This window comes from Sturnus vulgaris, chromosome 15 (genome assembly GCF_052056855.1).
Source record: "Sturnus vulgaris isolate bStuVul1 chromosome 15, bStuVul1.hap1, whole genome shotgun sequence".
Lineage (NCBI taxonomy): Eukaryota > Metazoa > Chordata > Aves > Passeriformes > Sturnidae > Sturnus > Sturnus vulgaris.
This window is the reverse complement of record NC_142257.1, coordinates 19,359,657-19,383,008: the sequence shown is the minus strand read 5'-3', so window position 1 is coordinate 19,383,008 and position 23,352 is coordinate 19,359,657. Positions and strand designations below refer to the sequence as shown.

Sequence of the window (23,352 nt, the reverse complement as noted above, 5' to 3'; positions counted from 1 at the left end):
GGGCGGTCCCTGCAAAGCTTCAGAGGCAGCCGAAACTCATTATGGTCCAGTTAATTACCGCTCCTAATTACCGCTCCCAATTAGCGCTCCCAATTAGCGCTGGCGGTGCCCAGGGAAGGCCGAAGGTGCCCAACCCTGGTGCCCACACCTGGCTACACGCAGCTCCTGTGCAGGGATGGACAAGGAAAATTCTGCAGGGTCTCTCTTCGGTGCAGTTGCGATTTTGAGTTGATAAATTGCTATTTACAATATTAAAAAAAATTAATCTCAATACTAAAACAACTCAAACATTTACTAAGGATAAAAATGAACCATTTCAGTCAGCGCTCCCAGATTTTAGTGGTGATGGAAACACGCAGGGACACTGAGCTCAGACAGCTGAAAGCAGCTCAGGGTGTGCCCCCCACCCTCTGCAGGGAGGGCACAGTCCCAAGGGACCCCAAATCCCTTTGGGGCCCCCATGATTTCCTCTGGAAGTTCTCAGGTGGGAATTCCCAGGCGGCTGCCACAGAAGCAGCCAAGGCCACCCAGGTGAGCTGCAATGTGAAGGGCTGACCTCAAGGTTTACACGGCACATCCAGCCCAGAGCTTTTGTGGCTTCTTTGGGTAAAATGACACCAAACCCAGGCCATGGGATCACTCAGCTCCAGCCTGGGAGCACCAAGGCTGCTGCCAGCACTCCCCTCCACAGGCACGAGTGGGGCAAGGAGAAACCACCTGCACTGGGGGCATTCCTGAGGCCTGGCTTTGCCAGTGCTGAGCCACAATTGCTCGTTTTTTAGAGTTTATGGCACCTCCAAAAGCATTTCAGTGAAATGTCACCAAAGCCAACACTGAAGGAGTCACTGCAGACAAGGCAAGGCCAAGGCAAAGCTGCCCCCGAGCCAGAGCAAGCTCAGCACAGCTCAAGGCATGCAGGTCGTTTCTACAAGCCAGGAGATGGGCTGTGATTTAAAAATCTACCTGCATTCTTGGTAAAGCAAGAAAGAATCCTGGTGATGTTCCTGCAGATCTCTGTGATGGGTGAGTGAGCTCAGCCCCAGCTCCCAGTGCTCCCAGTTTGTGCCCTGGAAAGGGAAGGGTGGGCCAGCAGCTGCCACCCCCCTGCCAGAGCAGGAGCTGGGTTTGGGCTCCACATTCTCGGTGCCTTCCACTGGGGCTGGGCTGGGCAGAGACCTCCCCCAGCCAGGCTTAAATCCCACCCAAACTCTGCTGAGGTGACACCACTCATCCATTCATGTGACAAACTAAGTTCAAACTTTTTTTTATTAAGCACATTCCACAGTACAAAGCTTTAGATCATGAACGATATCTGTACAATTTAACAGTTTCAAGAAGCTGTTCATACACCAACTTTCCAAACAGATAATTGGCAAACATAATTACAAGTTAGAATTAGACTATCCCAGTGCTTTGAAACATTAATATCGCAGTCATGTACAGTTGCTCAATGATGGTTAGCAAAACAAAGTCCAGAGTGCAGCCAGGATCACTACCATGAATCCCAGGAGTCGAGTTCCTCGGGTGCCAATCACAAAAGTCCACTGCTATGTTACACAAAGCACAAAGAAGTTGAGACTGCATGTTCAAATACCATTATCTCCCAAGGAAAAACAGGAATTGAAATCTTACACATGCATTTTTTTTTTAAAAAAGGGACTCCGCTCTTCAGAATCAAAAGAACCTTTTTCTTCAGGGCTGCCACAGATCTCTCTTTTTTTAAACAGTTTAATATTAAAGCTATTCGATGAGAAGGGGAAAGTAAGACACTTGCACGAACTACTGTCAAGCTTACCAAAAAGTGACCCCATGGACGCTCAGGAGCGAGTTTGCTCTTCTGGACTTCATCACATTCGCACATCTGGATGAATGAACAGCTGGAGGAAGTCGGGAGGGTGGGCAGGGAGGGCAGCCCCTGCACTGGGCACTCCTCCAGCTGCCCAGGGCCAGGCAGGACAGAGGGACAGAGCTGGGCATGGCAGTGCCAGCTGTGCCCTCCCAGCACGGGCAGGGCTCGGGGATGGGAATTCCCTGGGCTTTGCTCCAGCTGAGTGTCCTGAGCCTGCAGCAGGCAGGGCTGAGCACACAGGGACAGGGACACGGGGACAACCGAGGGAGCAGCCACGGAGGAGCCACGACAGCCAAACCTCCTGGGACAGGCTCCTCTGGCCAGGGAGAGCAAAGCAAACAGAAATCATGGAGCTTTGGCCCATGGTATCTTCTCCAGTGGCAGTGGGGACAGCAGTGGGGACCCCACTGGTGTCACAGACACACGGCTGCAAACCCCGCGGCACAAAAACGTAACGTACAGAACATAAATTAAACAGCTTTTAATTTTTAAAAAGTTTAGAAATTACATTTTAAAATATGTAGTTCCCATTAAAAAAAAAAAAAAAAAAGAGACAACAAAACTGAAACAAACAAAAAAAAAAAACGACAAAAAAAAAAGAAAAACCAAAACAAAAACCCAACTAATGAATACTGAAAAGCTCCTTTTGCAGAGACAATGTCTAGGTAATCGTGTCACCACCAGTGCCAGGCTCAGGACATCCTGCTGCCAAGTGCCACCACGCTGAGGGTTAGTGTGTAGTGTCAGGACACCCCGAGGCTGGCACCAGAGGCTCTGCTGTCTGTACAAGGTATCTACATGCTTACACAGTATCTGAGATGAGGGAAGCACACAGGGACTACAGCAAACATGGGGAGTGCAGGGGACAGAGCACAGGGCAAAGGAAAAGACAGTGCTATACAACTAGTTCAGATAACCTAGCCTGAATTACAGGGAATCTTTAATTTAAAAGAAATTATTGGTGCAGAAACAAGTAAACTGTAATCCAAAAATATTACTGAGCAACTCAGAAATATTTCTAAGAGTCCAACGTACACCTATGGAACAGAAGGGGCTCTGAACCTGCCATGGGAAGGCCTAAGGGACAGTGGTGACTGGAAAGCAAAGCTCTGTACATTCTGGGCATGTGTTTGGCACCCAAATTTCACTGGAGAATGTTTGTTTGTTTTTCCTTTAAAGTCAGACAAAAGTGCAAAGCAATATAAATTAGGCCAAGTCCTTTCTTGACTTCTGATTTATATCTGAAAAACAAGCCATCAGAGTTCAGTTTCTACCGACAATTTACATGTGAAGCTTTGGATTTCTCACAGCAGGGAAGGAGAGGCTTCTGAAATTCATCTACTCCAAGTCAGTGAATTTGTAGCAAATTCAAAGACGACCACTGAGAGCAGGAAAGATTAAGAAATTTAGATATAGAATTGTGCTGCTTTGCATCTACACAGCATCTAGAACCAATTCTGACTTTAGCTGTCAATCATCTTCAGGCATGTAGTAGCCAAAAATCCAGTAGTTCAAGACTGTGGAACCCTGAAAGACACAAAGAGAAGTGAAGTGAGAGGGGGCACAGAGCAAGCAGCACCCCCAGGGGCTCCAGGGGAGGGCAGAGGTGACACTGGGGTGCAGGACAGCCAGGACAGCTGCCAGGACACTGCAGCAGGAGCCAGCCTCTGCTCCTGGCATTCCTTACACAGCCCCAGCCCCAGTGCCAGGGGATTGTCCTTCCTTCCTCACCCTGCAGAGCTCTGCACAGGACACGACTTCAGAGCTGCTTTCAGACAGGAAGAACTTTTAAGAAAACACAGAAAAACCTCAAATCCTTTGCTATTCCCATTTCCAGCCTGATGGCTCTGTTATCACCATGGAGGCAGTGTAAGGGCTGAGTGTAATTAAAGCTGAGCTTTGATTTTACCTGCCACTTCCCAAAACCATCTCTAATGGACCAAGGAGAACTTCCCTCCTCTGATTTGACATTGCCACGAAAGGTTAAAACATCCTTGGGCACTTCCCCTCAACTTCCCTCAGCCCAAGGCCTAATGCTTAATACCAGAATATTAGACTATCATATGGGAACAATTTTTATCATGTTACAATAAACAAGAGGAATTCAATAAAACTCTCACAGCCAACTGCCAGGACTGTCAAAATTGATCCACTTTGAAGAGGCTCACATTGCAAAGCCTGTAAAAACGTGTGCAGGGCTGCTTCAAAACTCACAAGACTGTGATGTCTGAAAGCTTATAAAACTGTTTCATTAAATGTCATTATGAAATATTAGCTGTTTGGCCATAATTTCGTGTAGATTTAGGGGTTCTGGATTCTGAAGTCACACAAACCTGTCAAAAAGTGACATCACAGCATCTCTGCAGTGGAGGAAATAGCTGTAAAGGGACTGTCATTACCAAGAGCAGCACCTGGGGGTTGTGTGATCCCAGCTGTGCCCCTGGGCTGTGCACAGCTGCCAGGAGTGCAGGATGTGAGCAGCACAACCCCTGGCAAAGGCATCTCCCACTGTGTGTGTGCCACGTGGCCAAGGGACCCAGCACGGTGCTGCCCCAGGAGCTGACAGCAATTCTGATCCACTCCTCATTCCTTGGCCTGAGGGAGCAGCTGCAGCTGGGCCACGCTGGATTTTGGGGAGTTCCTTCCCACCCCCAGAGGGTGCTGGGCACTGCCAGAGCTCCAGGAGTGTTTGGACAGAGCTCCAGGGATGCCCAGGGAGGGATTTTAGGGTCTCTGGGCAGGGCCAGGAGCTGAATCCATGATCCTGCTGGGTCCCTTCCAACTCAGGCTAGTCTGTGATTCTGTGTTTCTTTTGTGCTTAAGACACACTGTGTGTGGCTTTGAAAGAACCCTGCCCAATCTGCAATTTAAAACCAGAATTTATCCATCTCAAACCATCATTTAGTTCACAGAAGCAAGCAGTGCTGCAGGACTGCAAGGTGGATGGAGCCTGTTTATGATTTGCAGCCTTTCCAGGTGTCCCTGACAGCCCATGAGTTTCACCAAGTTCCCCCTGAGGCAAGGGGGGGGTTCCTAAACCTGCTGTAAAAAAAGGCTGAGATTCTGCACAGGGGTCACATCCACAGCACTGGAGCTGTTCCTTACCCCACACGACCACACAAAGACTAGACAGGGGAAGAAAAGGCACAGAAAAGTTTTATTTTCTTAAGGAAAGGCCTGTGTGAGGCAGAGGGAAGGTTGCAGACACTCCAGCCTTACCTTGGCAGGGCAGTAAAGTGCACACTGTTATCTGGAGATGTAGGTGTATGTTCTAGATGGAGAGCGGGTCTCGTTCTGGGCACTCGGTGGCACATTTAAGAAATCCCAAATCAGAATTGTATCGTCATGGGAACTGCTAATGATCTGAAATTCATCAAACTGCAGCCTAAAGACACGTCCTGAATGTTCCTGTGGGCAAGAGGCAGCAGTCAGCAAGGCAAGGGCAAACACTGCACTGCTATCACACAAGGGGTGCTCAAACTCTGCTGTGCTGACTGCAAAACCTTCACAATCACACCCAGACTGAAGAAAAGCTGCTTCTGCATGAACATTCTGTAAGAGAACACACAGCTCCCAAACCCTGAGCCTCCCTCAGTGGGGCCAGCCCAGGGAGGCTGACATTATTCCAGGTGGAAGCTGTCTGTCCACCAAGGAGCACCAGCTTTGGCCCCTGGCTGCCACTGGTGCTCTGCCAGGGCTCCTTCTCCTGCAGAATTCTCTGCTGATTCTGGTTTTGTGCAGCCTCAAAGAGCACATCACAGCTCCACCCTGCTGAGAGGCCCCTCAGGAATTCAGACACTGCCAAAGGAAGGGGAGCACGTGCTCCAGCAGCTCTTCCAACAAATCTCCAAGTGGCACAAGAAGCCCAGAAAAGGCTCTCCCCTTAGTCCTGCTTCTCACTGAATTAAAATTTAGGACTCTGCCTTTATTGGAGAACTAACCTGAGCTGGCAGAGTGATCCCAAACTCCCACCTGAGCTACAGGATACTCACAGAACACAGAAACAAGCAACTTTTTCACTAAAATTAAATAAAAGAATAGTTAAATCTCATTTCTATACCAAGATTGTTGAAGAGAAATAAAAAGGAGCATTTGCAGCCACATGAGCATTCTCCAGGTGTTGGAAAGGCCCAGCACAAGCATCACCTACAGTCAAGGACTCTGGGCTGACTCCTGAAGTCAAGTTCCACACACATTTGGGTGAAAAGAACAAGGAATTCATTCTCCCATCTATTTTTAATTAAGTCTGCTGTCATAAACCAAACCCCTCATTACAAAGAAAAATGTAACTTAAGCAATTTCAGCCTTAAATGTGACAGTCCTCTGAAGGGCTGAGAGCTGCTGTGGCAATCTGCTGGACTCAGCCTCCCTTCCTCCTTCCAAAGGGAAGGGTTAGGAGAAAAGTTTGGAAAAGGCTCCCAAGATTCTTGCCCTTTTTTTAAAAAGAGGAAATTTAAAACCAGCCCCACAGTGATATTAGGGAAACACATCAATAACCAGAGTGATTTGATACAGTATCATGATGATTTCTTTTTCTTTTGAAAGTATCTGAGAATCTCAAACCAGAAAAACTTGATCTTTCAGTTAAGTTCAGATGCAAATCATTCAGGATATGACAGTACATTTTTCTACATTCTTAGGCACTCTAGACTTCAAAAACCATCCTGACATTCCCACTTATCCCACAATAATGCACTGAAGCACCCCAGACCACCCCAAATTAATTAATTTTTCCTTACCACTAACGTACGCAAGCACAATGTGCTTGCTGGGGCACGAGGGTCAAGAGCAGCTTGCAAGTCCCAAACTTTAATTTTCCTAAAAGTAAGAGAAGCAAATCATTATGAAAACATGGAAGATAACATCCCAAAGCCCTGGAAAGCTTGCCAGCTTTTCCCTAGAGCTACAGCTCAGGATCAAGCACATTGTGAGAAACACCAATGCTCAGGTAATTTTGTGGTTTTATTTTGTATTTTTTTGCAGCAGCCACTGCAGTGATGGCTCCGTGGTGGCTGTGACAAAGTGACAATGGACACACAGAGCCCTCTGCCACGTGGGAATGAAGCTGGGCCCACCAAGCCCAGGCACACACTGAGCCCAAATAAAAGGCTACAGCCAAACCCAGATCCAGAACTGATTTCAGCAGCTCTGCAGGAAGAAAGAAATGGAGAATTTGGAGATGGATGTAACTGCCATGAATCCACAATGCACTGCACACACTAAGCAAGCCACAGGTGCTCTGGGGAGGAGGAGGATGAGGAGGAGGAGGAGTCCTGCCCCACAGAAATGATCTGCAGACTCCTGAGAGCCCCACAAGAGAAAGGCTGAATTTTGGGGAGTGCTTTCAGACCTACCCATCGTAGGCTCCACTAACAATCCTCTTGTTGTCGAACCTGATGCAGCGAACCAGCTCTTCATGGCCTTCCAACACTCTTAAACAGGCACCACATTCAATGTCCCAGAGCCTGGGGAGAGCACAGGAGAAAGGCTGATTCCCACTCTAGGGTTACTGCCTGCTTGGTGTGCCAGGTATTCATTTGTATTATTTTATAAAGGTGTCACTCAGAGCAGCTGCATACACATATCAAAATTAATGTCATCATTCTAAATCACACACAAGTAAATATGTGTTTACCATCTATGTGGTATTCTGGGAAATACTAACAAAGTTTCTTCTGTTCTCTGTAAACCAGTGATTAGAAGTTCAGAAAATAAGAAAATCAGGGAGCAATGTCTCCCCACCTCTCCCAGCAGACAATGAGGTGACAGAGCAGGAGATAAGAGGTTTTGTTCACTCTGAGACCTCAGTGCTCCACTCCTTCACGGGTGTCCTGGGTTACAATAGAAAGATGTGCCCAAAAGTGTGAATTCTGTCCCCAGCTGTTAACCCAGCTGTGGCAGTGATCCTGATCTCTGTGGGGATCTCTGCTGTTCCTGTTCCAGCTGTTCACCCAGCTGTTGCAGTGTTCTTTATCTTGCCCACAGCCCATCCTCCCTCCAGGAGATCTCTCCTGTTCATGGCCATGCAGTCCCAGGGCAGGGCTGATCAAATTCCATCATCCCATTGGGAGATGCTCCAGCCAGGGCAGGAGCCGAGCATTTCCTACCCAGATCAAAGGGGAGATTGGGAACAGCAGAGCAGCCTTTTCCCACTGGATCCCAGAGGCCAAGAGCTCCCAGAGCTTTCTCCAGGATCCCTCCTTCAACAAGAACACTTCATCTGGACTGCCACCACCACCCTACCTAGTGGGATGTCAGGTTGGATTCTGACTCTGGCAGTACTGCATGTATTTTATTTTGTCTCTTTCCTCCCATTAAATTGCATTTCTGCCTCGAAGCCTCTCACGGGTTTTGCTTTCAAACCAGCACAGCGGGGCTGTGAAACCTTTACTAAGGCCCAAGCACAAACCATCTGCCCCAGTGCCATGCTGAGGGGGCTTTGCAGAGAGGGCAGAGCTGTTCCCAGGACTGGAGGGCTGCTGTGGCACCCACCTGATGGTGTTGTCCGAGGAGCCGCTGACCACCAGGCGGTCGCGGTACTGCAGGCACGCGATGCCGCGCTTGTGCCCGTTCAGCGTCCGCACGAACTCGCACGTGCTGGTGCTCCACACCTGGGGAATGGACACAGCCCCTGAGAGCTCTGCACTGCACCACAAACCACTGGGAAAACACACACACTGACAGGCCTGAGGCTGGCAGAGGAGTGGCAACCCACAGAGCATCTCCAGAGGTGAAGAGCAGGGCCCGGGCACTGGCACTGCCAGGAGCTGGGGGCTGTATCTAAAACATGTTCAGATGGCAGTGACTGCCTCAAATTATTTCAAAAATTTGATTACACTTCATAAGTTTAAAATATTTTTTTAAAACTGGAATTATCAAACACAAAAACATTTTTTATGAAATAAGTTATTACGAAGCTCTCAGTAAGAGAAGGTCCAAACAGCCTTTAAGGCTTGGTTTTAACATTAAAGGATTCAATCAACTTTGCCCGTTTTTAATGAACTGTAATTGAAGTTGTAATGCAGAGTATCAAGTGGCTCATTTTCCAACACAGAGTACAGCAGGATCTCTGGCAGAGATTTGGACATGGAACTGCCAAGAACTTCTTGGCCCAGGGTAAGGCAGCTCTGGTTCAGAGAGGGCAGGGTGGAAATGCCTTTGTTATATTAATGTACTCTGGGGAACTCAAATCTGCTGGTACGTAACAGCCTTTGAATGCTTCAAACATGGCACAGCCTGGCTGAGCTGCTGGGAAGGCGTGGTGAGGAAAGGCACTGCTGAGGAATTTCATGTCTGGACAGAAACTGCCAAGTGAAATTCAAAATACAACTGGACAAAGGCACAGGATGTGCCCCATGCAACAAAGGAACTGACCTCGAGACAAGGAGCTCAAACAGCAAACGGGCTTTGCTTTTCTGCAGTGGTACAGCAGAAACCACGAGAACATTCCAGTGCAGCTGTGTGCCCAAAGTCACCACTGAGAGCCACCAGAGAAGCCGTGGGGCAGCAGGGCTGTGCCACCCACCTTGATGGTCCTGTCCCCCGAGGCTGACACGATGTACTTGTCATCGAAGTCGACGACGTTGACGGCGGCGCGGTGCCCCACGAGCACGCGGCGCAGGGTGATGTCCGTGGGGGACGCCATGTCCCACACAGCAATGGACCTGTCCTTGGAGCACGTCACCATCAGCCCATTGCTGAAGCGCAGGTGCAGCACGGCCTCGTTGTGGTGGATCAGCGTGTTCAGGACCTCGCCCGTGTTCACGTCCCACACCCTGCGGGACACGGCGCCGTTATCCCATGGAGCATCCCACGGAGCATCCCATGGAGCATCCCATGGAGCATCCCATGGAACATCCCATGGAGCATCCCATGGAGCATCCCATGGAACATCCCATGGAGCATCCCATGGAGCATCCCATGGAACATCCCATGGAACATCCCATGGAACATCCCACGGAACATCCCATGGAACATCCCACAGGAGCATCCCACAGGAACATCCCATGGAGCATCCCATGGAACATCCCACGGAACATCCCATGGAACATCCCATGGAACATCCCATGGAGCATCCCATGGAACATCCCATGGAACATCCCATGGAACATCCCATGGAACATCCCATGGAACATCCCATGGAACATCCCATGGAGCATCCCATGGAACATCCCACGGAACATCCCATGGAACATCCCATGGAGCATCCCATGGAACATCCCATGGAGCATCCCACAGGAACATCCCATGGAGCATCGCATGGAACATCCCACGGAACATCCCACAGGAACATCCCATGGAACATCCCACGGAGCATCCCACAGGAACATCCCATGGAACATCCCATGGAACATCCCATGGAACATCCCATGGAGCATCGCATGGAACATCCCACGGAACATCCCACAGGAACATCCCATGGAACATCCCATGGAACATCCCATGGAACATCCCATGGAACATCCCATGGAACATCCCACAGGAACATCCCATGGAACATCCCACAGGAACATCCCATGGAGCATCGCATGGAGCATCCCATGAAGCATCCCATGGAACATCCCATAGAACATCCCATGGAACATCCCATGGAACATCCCATGGAACATCCCATGGAACATCCCATGGAACATCCCATGGAGCATCCCATGGAGCATCCCATGGAGCATCCCATGGAACATCCCATGGAGCATCCCATGGAGCATCGCATGGAGCATCCCATGGAGCATCCCATGGAACATCCCATGGAGCATCCCATGGAACATCCCACGGAACATCCCAGGGAACATCCCACGGAACATCCCATGGAACATCCCACAGGAATATCCCATGGAACATCCCAAGGGAAGGGGTGGCTCTGGGAGGGGAACACAAACAAGCCTGACCCAGCCTCCAGGGACAGCTCTGCTGCCTAACCCTGGGGGCAGCTTGGATTGTCACTGCCACTGCTTTGGGTGTGTTCTCTGTAATACTGGATTTCTATTTTAATTTTCCTAGTAAAGAACTGTTATTCCTATCCCCATATCTGCATGAGTGCCCCTTAATTTCAAAATTATAATAATTTGAAGGGGGTTTACATTGTCCATTTCAAAGAGAGGCTCCTGCCCTTCTTAGCAGACCTCTCTTTCAAACTAGGACAAACAGTCACAACTACAGCGTGTCAGAGGGCACTAAAAACAACCTTAACTGAAGAAATTATTGAACAGTTGGCCATCAGCCACTCCAAAACTTCAGGATATGCCTTGAATCTCTAGGTCATATTCCTTCAAAATTCCTAATGCTAAAAGAACAAAATAGGTTTGGAAAAAAATTTATTTAATATGATGCTTTGCCAAGTATGAGTATCTTGCTTCTGGAATACAAATATCACATTAATCTTAGGGATGTTTTCTGCTATTTAGAGATTACTGGAAATATTCCCAGGCCTAACACTCAAATTATTTTTGTGCAGGAACTTAACACTCACCTTACTGTAGAATCTGAAGATCCAGTTACAATAACCCTTTCATCATATTGCAGACAAAGAACTGAGCCAGTATGTCCCGTTAATACTTTCAAACATTCCAAGCTTGTTTTGTCCCAAATCTGTTAGAAACAAGAAGAGTAAATGGCTCATCAACATCAAGAACATGGATCCAAGACTTGAACATTGTCACAGCTGTAAAGAAAGGAGGAAAAGCAGACTCCATGAGGGCTGGGTCTGTCCCATCAGTGGGCCTTGTCCTTCCCTTTAGCTTAATCTTGATGTTTTTGAGAGAACAGTGAAATAACCAAGCACCATGAGGAGATCAAATCCTGTCTGGCCAAAGGAAGTGCCAGGGAGGGTGAGCATGGCAGCAAAGGCCAGGCCAGGAAAGAGCCACACCAATGCCAGTGGCACACAGAGCCCTCCCCTTCCTGGGGGACACTGATCTCAGGGCACACATCCCTGGCAGTGCCCCCAGCTCCCAGAGCAGAGTGCAGCTGAGGACTGTGCCAGGCTCAGCACACACACACACAGAGGCCAGGGCAGAGCCCTGAGGGCAGGGCAGGCACAAGGGGAGTCTCACCTTAATGGAGTTATCTCGCAGGCCACTGATGATCTTCTCATCATCATACTGCAAGCAATAAACGCCCTTGCTGTTCTCAGAGCGGCACTGGATCCTCTGCAGGTTGTGCCTCCCACACCTCCAGTTGGATTCTATAGTCTGACCACAGGCAAAAACAGCAGTCAGGCTGCAGCAGGACTGTCCCACACCCCCAGCTCCCCAATTTCACACACACCACCCTCGAATCTGAAGGACACAAAATCAATCTCTTCTCCTGCTCCCAATAAATACACACAAACCACAGGGAATTACCATCAGCACTTCTGTGATCTGTCATGACAAAGGTTTATGGAGGAAATCATGGTCAGCCAGCCTGAATGGGAATTTCCCAAGGAGCCATTACAGACACACACACCCCAGAACCCTTTCCCCCCATCTTTATGTGACCAGCCAACAAAAGCTGCAAAGATGAGACCAGGAGCTCACCTGGAGCCCTGTCCAGCCTCACCTGGGTGAGCAACACTGCAGAACTGCTGAGCCCAGCACGAGGGTGAAGGGATTTCCCTTCCCATTAATTGTATTTACACACCTTGGAAAGAGGTTTTGAGATATGAAACCCTCCTGAAAGTACCTAAAACCCTGATAGAAATAAAGCTCAGCAGGAACTGTAAGGTTTCAAATAACCCAAACTTGCTTTCCTCCCTCCACTTGAAATCTGTGGAAGAGTAATTCTCAACATTTTCATTCTGAGAGGTATTTTTAAGGAAGGAGACCTGACATGCCTTAAAAAGCTGCAAACTATTTCACAGCAGAACCAGCATGATTTTCAGGTCTTAATCAGCTTTATTCCTTATTGGAAAAACCAATGCTGGATTCAAAGAAATGTGGGGTTTTGGACACCTGCAGCACCTGGGCAGGCTGGGATCCTTCACCAGAACAGAACCTCTGTTCAGCTGTTTCCCTGGGATTCTCCCAAATACTGCATGGAAAGCTGGGGAGAAGTTGACAGACTGGCAGTTTGTTTGGAAAAGCATATTTATTATGTAATCCTAACTTCCAAAGCAGTAGCAGGCACTTCTGCAGCTCCTCCAAGATTAAAACTGACTGAAGCCTCAGTAAAGACAGAAGTGGAGTGTAACTGTGACATCCCAGTTCTAGGAAAACACGCCTGCTTCAAGGGAAACCTGACTTTCCACTCTGCTTTCCATGTGTTTGCTCCTTCAATCCTCTCCCTTTATGGCATTTGGAGAGAATTATACTAATTATACTCATCCTAATACAAACCTGATGTGCCCCAGGAATTTGTCTCTATCACAAATATCAGGAGATGCTTCTGACAGATCACTCACCCCCCTCATTCCCTTCCAGTTTGGTGGGGAATTAAATGAAATCAGGGATGAGTTTGGGATTAGCTCTCCTGGGCAGGCAGGGCCCTGCTGATTGTCCCACTGGGAACCCCCAAACCTGGCACTGCTCTGGAGGGATCAGCCCAGCTCATCTCCTCGATGAGGGATGCAGGGCTGCAGGGGCAAGGACAGGTCATTCCTTTGTCTCATCTGGGCTAGGAGGGCACGAGTGCAGCTCATCAGACCCTCAGAACCAGGAGAGGACTGCAGCCTTTAACAGCAGCAACCAACACAATGACAGATCAGAAGGCAGCAGAGCTCAATATGCAAGAGTAACACTGCAGACACAGGAGATAAGGCAGCACAGATCCCAGCCAGCCAATTTAAACAGTTTAGAAACTATTTATGTTCAGATACTTGATTCTGAACAACCTTAAGGGAGAGCTTCCCCAGAGCCCTGGTCTTGGAAAGGTCTGCACTGAGCTGGCAGCACGTGCCAGAGGAGCTGCCAGTGCTCTGAGAGCCCTTCCACATTTCAGCTTCCTGTGACAGCCACTCCCAGCAGCTCCAGAACACACTGGGAACCCCCAAACCAGAAATCACAGCTTCCCATGAGAACCCCCAAACCAGAAATCACAGCTTCCATGGGAACCCCCAAACCAGAAATCACAGCTTCCCATGGGAACCCCCAAACCAGAAATCACAGCTCCCATGGGAACCCCCAAACCAGAAATCACAGCTCCCATGGGAACCCCAAAACAGAAATCACAGCTTCCATGGGGCCCCCAAACCAGAAATCACAGCTTCCATGGGAGACCCCAAACCAGAAATCACAGCTTCCCATGGGAACCCCAAAACAGAAATCACAGCTTCCATGGGAACCCCCAAACCAGAAATCACAGCTTCCCATGGGAACCCCCAAACCAGAAATCACAGCTCCCATGGGAACCCCCAAACCAGAAATCACAGCTTCCCATGGGAACCCCCAAACCAGAAATCACAGCTTCCATGGGAGCCCCCAAACCAGAAATCACAGCTTCCATGGGGCCCCCAAACCAGAAATGCTGCTGGTCACAGCTCCCAGATCAAGCAGCACACACTGTGGGAGTTTGCTCAGCAGGCACTGGGGACCTGAGCTGGCTCCATTCTCACAGGTTCACTGCAGAAATCTACTGCAGCTGCTCCCCACAAGAAAATGCTGGATTCAGAAAAAGGGAATTAAAGCCTTGTGCATGTCTGTGAGGGCAGCAAGGCACATACAGGTGCACATTTCAGTTCTGTGAGGAGATGTCATTCCATGGAGCCATTATGTGCTGTGGCTACTGTGGGAAAACTGTGCCTGCTTTTGGAGAACTTGTAAAATCCCCTCATGCTGCCTTAATTCTTGGGATGCTGGGAAAGCAGCCACGACACACAGAATGTACAGCAGCACTTCCCTGGGCAGCAGAGTGGAACCAGATGTGCACATCCAAAGAAACAACATCTGGGATGCCTGAGCAGACTGAGTGGGTGGGCAACTGCAGGACCCTCTGAGAGGAACGTGGCTCATGAAGAACTGGCAACCACAGGAAAGCTTCTGCTGCAGGGAATTTCTGCTCATGGGTGCAGGAGTGAAAGACTTGCTCTGCACCCTCCTCCAGGAGAGATCCAAACTGGACACAGCAAGGGAGGACAGCAGGTGTGAGGAGGTCACTGTGTCTATGGCCTTTTACAAAAATCAGGGCTGCAGAATCCCCTCCTTTATTTGTGTATTTGTGGTTCCAAACCAACACCAAGATATCCAACACCCACTGCTGTATTTTCTACAGATGCCTCCTGTGCCTCTGACCTGGGGGTTCCCAGTAAAAGGCAGAGCAGTCTCCTGAGCTCACACCCAGTTTCTCACACTCTCCTAAAAGCTCACCAGAGCAACAGCAGCGAGGGGCTCACAAATGCTGCACAACCAACAAAATCTGGATGTACAAGGGATAAAGACCAAGCATTTGCCACAGCAGGAGAGCCATTTGGCAGCTGAAGTGCTGCACAAATGGACTGGAAGGAAAAAAAAAAAAGGCATTTAGTGAGAAAAGTACAAACAGAAAATGGTCCAAGATGTGGAGGTATAGCCAAGCCTGGACCATGCCAGAATACATTCACTGGTGCAAAGATGCACAGTGAAAAAACTGCAATTCATCTGCATTAACAGCTGGAACATTAACTATACATTGGAAGTGCTAAGGATAATCTACCAGGAACAGATTTTTTTTTTTACCATTGGATAATGTACACTGTGTTCAGCTCCTTGGCTAACAATTGCATTTTTATCCTTGTGAATGTTATTGCAGAGTAAGTGGGTTTATCTTAATCCCATAAACCAAGGAGTTCCTGTTCCCTGTGAATACACAATTCTCCTGCAGGACAAGTGGGGCAGGAACAGGCAGAAGGAACATCACATTTGTGACGTGTGTGGGGATTTCTCCTGATGCATTAACCATGAAAAAATCCAACCCTTTGTTCCTCTCAGGCTTTCTTCAAAGGGACAAAGGAAAATCCCTCCTGACCATGGCACAGGGAAGGCACAACTAAATGAACTTGTGTCACCAGGGTAGAGAGAGATTAATAATTCATTCATGATGAAGTTAAGGGGTGTGATAAGCAAAAACCTCCAGGACTCTTTTTCCAGCCCTTTTGTGTTAAAAAGCAGCAGTGGCTTGGGGAAAAGGAGCCAAGGCAGGGCCCCAGCCCTGGGGACAGGGGAGCTGTGCCCTGCTCACAGGGACAGCTGCCATCTGTGCCACCACAGCTCAGTCCCTCCTGCTCCCAAACCTGCCCTTTCCTTGGCCAGCTCCATTTTTAAGAAATGCTTTTTAGGAAGTGCCTGTGGAATAGAGATTTCAAAGGTTGGCTGAAAAAGTTTTCTATGTATATAATGCTGACCAGATTCTCCCCACACATGCACATAAAATTTCTCCAGTATCATAATTAGAGCAGTACTAAACACATCCATTTCCCTCAGAAATTACACCCTGCACAAACAGCCATCTCCCAAAGCTGGCTGAACTTAGGGCAAGAACTGACTTTGCTCCTTTTTCAATGTGTCCCAAGGCTTTAAAATTTCAGTTCCTAAAACCTGAGCTTTTTCAGAAATCAGAAGAACACAAGAGTGTTTATCTGATGGCCTGGCACCATATTTTCCTAAAGTCTTCAGAAAAAATCAGATTTTTATTCTCATCTTAATTAAGGGGACCCATGGAAATGAACTGAGGGCACTCCCCATGTACCCCAAGATGAGGAGAACGTTTAGGAAACAAAGTCTTCTCAACTCATCACCAGAAATAGATCCTGGTGCTAATCCTGAGGGGACAACACAACACCTGGCCAAGCTTCACAAACACTGTGGGGACATTCCAGGGACTTGGGGCTCTGGAAGCAGCAGGATGAAACTCCCCAGCCTGGCACAGTGCCCAAGGACAGGGCCCCATTGTGGGTGACCCCACACAGGACACAAAAACATCTCCCACCAAGTCCAGCTTTCTAGGATAAACCCCCAAATCCAAACCCCAAAAGCTTTTCCCTTTAAAAAAAAAAAGAACCCTGGCAGTTCAACATGTGACTTGGAGATGTTTGAGGGACTGGACCACCTCCTGTGGAATGAAACCTAATTCAATATTTGGCTTCACAGTGCAAGTGAGGAGTAACCATCTCTTTCCAAGAATTTGGTTTCTGATCTCTAAATGTCCTCTTATTTTGAAATCAAATGATTCAGAAGTGACATTATGTTCCTAAAATGTGTTTGGCATGAAGGAGCCAGGCCCTGGCACCAGCACATTTCTGGAGAGGCAAGGGAAGCTCCTGTGCCAAGCCCTGCCTGTGCTCCTTCAGCTCCCACCACTCTGTGGCTCCATGAACTTCTGACCCACCATGCAAGCAGAGCACAAGGGAAAGAATTCCAATTTTATCTGTTTAGCATTCCTCCATTTTTCCTTCCAATTGTCAATTCAGGTTTGGGATTATTTCTCAAATTCTGACAGTCAGAGAGCACATTCTGCTTTGAGTTTATCTCTGCCCACAACCCAGTTTAGCACCAGCTGCAGGAAAGTCCAAACCCTCACCCTTGGAAACAACCCAGCAGGATTTGGTCAAATTCTGTGGTAAAATACCAAGTGACAAGATTTTTGTCAAATATATCTGACTGCATTTAAAAAAATCACATCCTTTGGAATTGTTTCTAACAACAGTTATATAATTCTGTAAATGCTAACAGGGCTCTGATCCTCTGACAGAAACAGGAAGATCTTATTAAAGATCCAGGCAAATATTTGAAGAAAAAATATTTTGGTATTCAGAGACAAAAAAATTCTTCATCACACCTAAGGTGAAGGTCTTATTTAAGAGCTTCTGCACATTGCTGTGAAACGTGGAAGAAAACAAAACTGTGGAAGAGCAACAAAAACAGGAAGAAAAGACAAAGTTTATCTTCAAGCTAAGTTTGGTTGTTATTGGTGCTCACTCCCTACATTTTAAACAGTGTTAAAAGCTTCTTTTGACAGCCCTTTCAGGAAGCAATTTGTGAAAAGTACTTTAAAGGGTGATTTATTAGAAAAATTCTAATTTGACTTTTGGCAGTGGAAGAATGACTGGGCCCTTGACTATGAGCACAAACAGCAGCCCCAGTGCAGGTGAGACCTGGCACACAGGAATATTTCAGAGGGAACAGGTAAGCAGGGGGAAATCTGCTATGGCAGAAACACTCATTGCTGCATTTTTATATCTTACTCTCAGCTATTCAAAGATTGAGAATTTTTTAATATTTATCATTGGTATTGAGATGGGGGAAGCACAAGGGGTCTGGGTTTTTCCCACTTGTTTCTTCCCAGCAAGAAGCATTCAATGCAGGAGCTTTGTTTCTGTGCACTGCAAAGCAAATCTACAGCAATTAAAGAACCAAAGCATTAAAGAGCAGATTGGGATAATTCAAAAGCCCTCATAACACCTTCAAGCAGTCCTTCCAATCTCTAATAACAACAGTGCCTACACAAATGTTCCACTTATACAAATGAGTTTCAGAAGAGTAACATTCAAAGTGTGAGTTACAGTAATGCCAAACTGTTTTAGTGTTCTATGAAAATGCTTTTTGCTCATTTTCTTTACACAACTAGGCCAGAATTGTGCAGAAAGCAAGAAAATATCACAATAAAAGCTCTTAATCCCACAGGCTTCTTATCATTGCAGTTATCACTCATTCCCTCCAGTAACAAAGTGCATCATGCAGCTCACAGGTAAACATCAAGTTTGGTCATGTTTTGCTTAGGGTGTATTTCATGCTCAGTTCTTTATCTTTAAATGTCCATAAATGATGTAGCAAGGTTTATAAAAAGATATTTGGAAAATACATTATGGCTTCCAGCAGAATCATTTTACAGCAGGGTTCAGAGTTGAGGAGAATTTTGTTTCCTGAGTGCCAGGCAGCACAAATTGCCATTCCACAGAGTGATTCCATCAGTTCACATCTGTCTTCAGCATCAAAACACATTTCCCCACTAATGAATTTCAGACCAATAATTTCCCATCCTGAAATAAATCCATGACAGTCTGTGGTGTAACTTCAGAGCTTTGTGGTGGGTACAACAAACAGAGCAAGACACATTTCCTCCTGCTGGCAGAACATCGGGATCATCCTGATTTATCAGAAATATTTCAAAACCACCAAGCAAGCCCAGCTCTTGAAATTTCAGAATAAAATAAGCAAAATTTTGTATCTGAAGCTTCTTTACACTGATGTCCCTGTGGGTTCACCATCACAGCACTGATGATTGTTGCCATCAAAGCACTGGACAGAGGAATAATCCCCCATGGGACCAAAGCTGTATTTGCAACAGCAGTCACTGCTTTAGAAGTGCTGAGCTACATTTGAAATAATTGGTGTTTAAGGCACTCACATCACCTTCTGAGTGTGACCAACATACTGAACATTCAGCAATACAGGAATTATCTTGAGTAGTGTGTCCTAAAGCTGCAGTTTTATTAAAATCCATAGTCTCAGAGGAGTTCCAGAACTCTATAAATGCAATAAGGATGGTGTTAACACCTGAACCAATGTACCTGCTGTGGCAGGGAGTGGCTGAGGGTTTTTTTTACATCATCCCAAGAGCAGCAGTGACACAGATGCACTGCTCCAACATTCACCACCTTAGAAACCCCAAAATCAGCCCCATTATCTGTCCTGCAGACAGGGTGGCTCACAACACCTACCTCTATATCCTGGATTATCTTTGGGTATAAGGACCTGTAAAACGAATTGGGGGGCCCATCTGTTGGTCTGTTTTTAAACAGGTACTGATCCCTAGAAAGAAGGAGAAATGCAGTTTTCAGTGTTCCACAGAGAATCCACACTTCACAGGAATGCAAAGCCTGCCCAGAACAAACCCTCAGCACATATTCTCACAAATACTTGGAAGAATTTTTAGCATCCCTATTACAACCCTTGTGACTCTGCCATTTGACAAATATTGAAGATGTCCAAAGTTAAGAAGGTAACAAGTGTTTTCCAGTTGTGATTCCCTGCTCCACCAGGGTGCCATCCCCTTGCTCTGTGCATGCCTTTGCTCAGGCACACCACTAGAGAGCACAGGGAAACAGATTTCTGAGGAGAACAGCTCTCCAGAAACTTGGGAAGGACAGGAAAACTCCACTGCCACAACCAGCAAGGGTTTCTCTTTGAGAGGCTTCTGCAGCCCAAGCTACTATTTTACACTTTAAGGAAAAAACAAAAACAAAACAAACAAAAAAGTCGAATTGCAAATACGTCACTTGAGAAAAAGCCCTACAAATGTGCTGCCACTGTTTTTTGTGAGCTGATGGAATTGACAGTTCTCCTTACAATATACAAATTCCAAATTCACAAAGACTCAAGCAAGAAGAAACGGTGACAGACATGAGAGCATGAAAGGACAGGGACAAAGCCAGAGCAGAAATGGCTTTTCAGTCCCAGCAGAGATCAGGAGCTCAGCAACAGCCACTTTAAAGTGGCTTTGGGGCAGAGCTGTGGCTGTGAGGGATGTGTGCAGGACTCTGCAGCAGGATCCCAGCTGGCTGTGAGGGATGTGTGCAGGATGTTTAGGGTGTTCATCAGGGATCAGAGCAGGCTGTGAAAGATGTGTGGAGGATGTTCAGGGTGTGCAGGGTGTTCAGGGTGTGCAGCAGGGATCAGAGCAGGCTGTAAGGGATGTTTGGAGGATGTTCAGGATGTTCAGGATGTTCAGGGTGTTCAGGGTGTGCAGCAGGGATCAGAGCAGGCTGTGAGGGATGTTCAGGATGTTCAGGGTGTGCAGGGTGTTCAGGGTGTGCAGCAGGGATCAGAGCAGGCTGTGAGGGATGTGCAGGATGTATTCAGGATGTTCAGGGTGTTCAGGAGGGATCAGAGCAGGCTGTGAGGGATGTGTACAGGATGTTCAGGGTGTGCAGGGTGTGCAGCAGGGATCAGAGCAGGCTGTGAGGGATGTGTGCAGGGTGTTCAGGGTGCAGCAGGGATCAGAGCAGGCTGTAAGGGATGTTCAGGGTGTGCAGGGTGTGTTCAGGATGTTCAGGGTGTTCAGGAGGGATCAGAGCAGGCTGTGAGGGATGTTCAGGATGTATTCAGGGTGTTCAGGATGCAGCAGGGGCCCAGCTCAGCACTTACCAGCCCCTCCTCTCTGAGAGCCCCTTCCAGAGCGGGTCAGTGCGTACCATCCTCTCGATGAGCTTCTTCCACAGCATCCCCTCTGAGATCACCCTCTGCCACTCCTTACACACCAGCTCTGCTGCACACAGCGATCTGGCATCGAGATAGGAAAGGATGTTTTCTGCTATGTGATCTAAGCCTTGCTCTACAAAGAAATGGAGAGCAGTGAGTGAGTGCACAGGAACAACCAAAGCAGCTTTGCAAGACACTGAGAACCCAGCACGTGAGAACCCAGCCATTGGCAGAGGCACCAGCACACACACACACCAAAATTTCTCCAAGTTTTTGTGTCCTTCCTGCCTGTTGGCCTTTCCTTCTGCCCTGGAGGGACAATCAGCACAACAGGGCAGGGCCAGGGAGGGGATTGTGCCCTGCACTCTGCTCCCCTGAATCCCCACCTGGAGCAGGGATCACAGCTCTGCTGTCCCCAACCTGCTGGGACAGGTCCAGAGGTGGCCATGGAGCAGCTCCCCAGGCTGGGAATGTTCACCTGGATAAAGGGAGGTTGTGGGGAGACCTCAGAGCCCCTGCCAGGGTCTGACAGAAATTTCCTCTGCACCAGGAACTGCAGTGCCAGGACAAGGGGCTCTCACTGCCACAGGGCAGGGTCAGGGGGATATAGCAGAGAAATTCTTCCCTGGGGAAAAGTCACTGCTCAGTCTGTTCCTTATTTCAAAGGACCTGCAATTTTGCTTTCCACAAAACTGCCTCGAACCTGAGATGCTGAATAACTTCATTTTCATGAGTAACATACACCCCTTGGCCAAGCATGAAAAAAGTCTTTCAAACCAGGAGATGAAGACCTTTTTAATTTTCCATTTTATCTCATGACAGCCCACTTTAGGCTTCAAATAGTCCTGACAAATCAAAGGAACTACTGTTATTTTTTTAAAGCATGAAGGAAGTGTGTTCATACTGTCCTCCACTGCAAACTGAATTTCACATGGCCTTCATAAAAATGAACAGCAGAAAGCAGAAGCTAATACATGTAAGTCTTACTCATTTATTGATTTATTCTACATAATTTAGAGAGCTATAACATAAGTCTAGTGGGGCTGTCCTTTGTGCCTGTGCTTTGGAGCTGTTCCTATTATGTTAATTAGGGTAAATATTTCAGTTGACATCTCTTTTGAATGTAGCAATTTAAATCTGTGCAACTTCTGCTAGCAGTAAAAAAATCTCAAGAATAGATTTGATGTCAGACAACATGGCAGGACTAAGTTTAAGACACATTAAGGCCTGAAATAGTTGCATATCCCAAAGGAAGGGATTTGTTTTAGAGAATTTCTGAAATAGGTACTAAAACCTTTTCATTTGCTGAAGTAAAATGAATTTGACATCTATTGGTAGACTTTTCAAAGGAAAACATGACACCCATGCCTTATGCCTCTACAGTCCCTGCAGTTTTACAGAAAATGGTGGAAAAGAAAAAGAGCTGTTGTTGATTAGAAGGAGCAGCTGAAGGTTTGGTTGAATTTCAATAATAAATTCAAACAATTAAAATTCACAGGGATTTCAAGGTCTGTGTAGAAATATCACCTTGTATGAAAATGAAAGCCAACTGTGGGATGTCAGCTCTCTAAATGGGACCAACATTAGACAGAGAACAGTCACTCAGATCAGGAAACACCCCACAGTTACCACTGCCAACAAGGCAAGTCAGATTCCATCCACTCTTCTGCCATTTTTCCTACATTCTCACAGGTGCAAAATTGGTCAGCAGTGGGCAAAAACTACTCCTGTTTAAAACAAAAGAATTTGACTTCTTCAAGACAAATGAAGCCATCTTTTAAAAAGGCATCGTGGAATACCCAGAGTTGGAAGGGACCCACAAGGATCATCAATTCCAACTGCACAGGATGACCCCAAAAATCCCCCCAAGCACCAGACTGGGGCTCCAGTTATCCTTGAATGTGACTGCAGCCCAACACAGGATTGGTTTCACTCAGCTGGGATTAAATCCTGGGTACATTTAGGCAGATGTTCTCTGCACACCACAGCACCTCCAAGGAAGGCTGAATATGGGAGCAATTCCCAGTATTTACATTGGGAAAAGGCAACAGAAGTTGTAAAGATGTGTTTTGATATATAAAAATGTGGTGTAAACAAGTGTCATCTTATAAAGCTCCCAAAATGTTCTGAGGCAGAAATACATTAAAAAAAAGATCTGTATAACTCTGTATCAGCCCTGATGTACAAAAGCAAACAAAATAAAACTTTAATTGAAGGTCAGACTTGCACGTGAAAGGTCTGGAGAGTCAGTCCTAGCAGGAGCAGCTGATTTGGATTTTTAGGATTCAGCTTTTAGGCTTTGCATGTCCAGCCTTGTCCTGGCACTCCTGGGATAGCCCCAGAGGCTGCTCACACCCTGCAGGGGGGGTGAGGCAGTGCCAGGGCACACAGAACTCACCCAGCACTCACCCAGTGCCT

At 47.3% G+C, this 23,352-nt stretch overlaps 1 protein-coding gene across 6 annotated transcripts in view; it reads right to left on the bottom strand.

The window, feature by feature from the left end:
- Positions 1-1,248: 1,248 nt before the first annotated feature.
- FBXW11 (F-box and WD repeat domain containing 11) overlaps positions 1,249-23,352 on the bottom strand; it is a 57,207-nt gene continuing 35,103 nt past the window's right edge. For all 6 annotated transcript variants that reach the window (XM_088173979.1, XM_088173983.1, XM_088173980.1 and 3 more), the window contains 10 exons: positions 20,881-21,067; positions 19,455-19,545; positions 11,899-12,036; positions 11,316-11,434; positions 9,375-9,624; positions 8,342-8,460; positions 7,204-7,314; positions 6,589-6,667; positions 5,069-5,257; positions 1,249-3,376 (listed from right to left, as the gene is read on the bottom strand). In XM_088173979.1, coding sequence (XP_088030105.1) covers positions 5,096-5,257; positions 6,589-6,667; positions 7,204-7,314; positions 8,342-8,460; positions 9,375-9,624; positions 11,316-11,434; positions 11,899-12,036; positions 19,455-19,545; positions 20,881-21,067 — 1,256 coding nt within the window. In that variant the 3' untranslated portion in view covers positions 1,249-3,376; positions 5,069-5,095. The remainder of the gene's footprint in view (positions 3,377-5,068; positions 5,258-6,588; positions 6,668-7,203; positions 7,315-8,341; positions 8,461-9,374; positions 9,625-11,315; positions 11,435-11,898; positions 12,037-19,454; positions 19,546-20,880; positions 21,068-23,352) is intronic.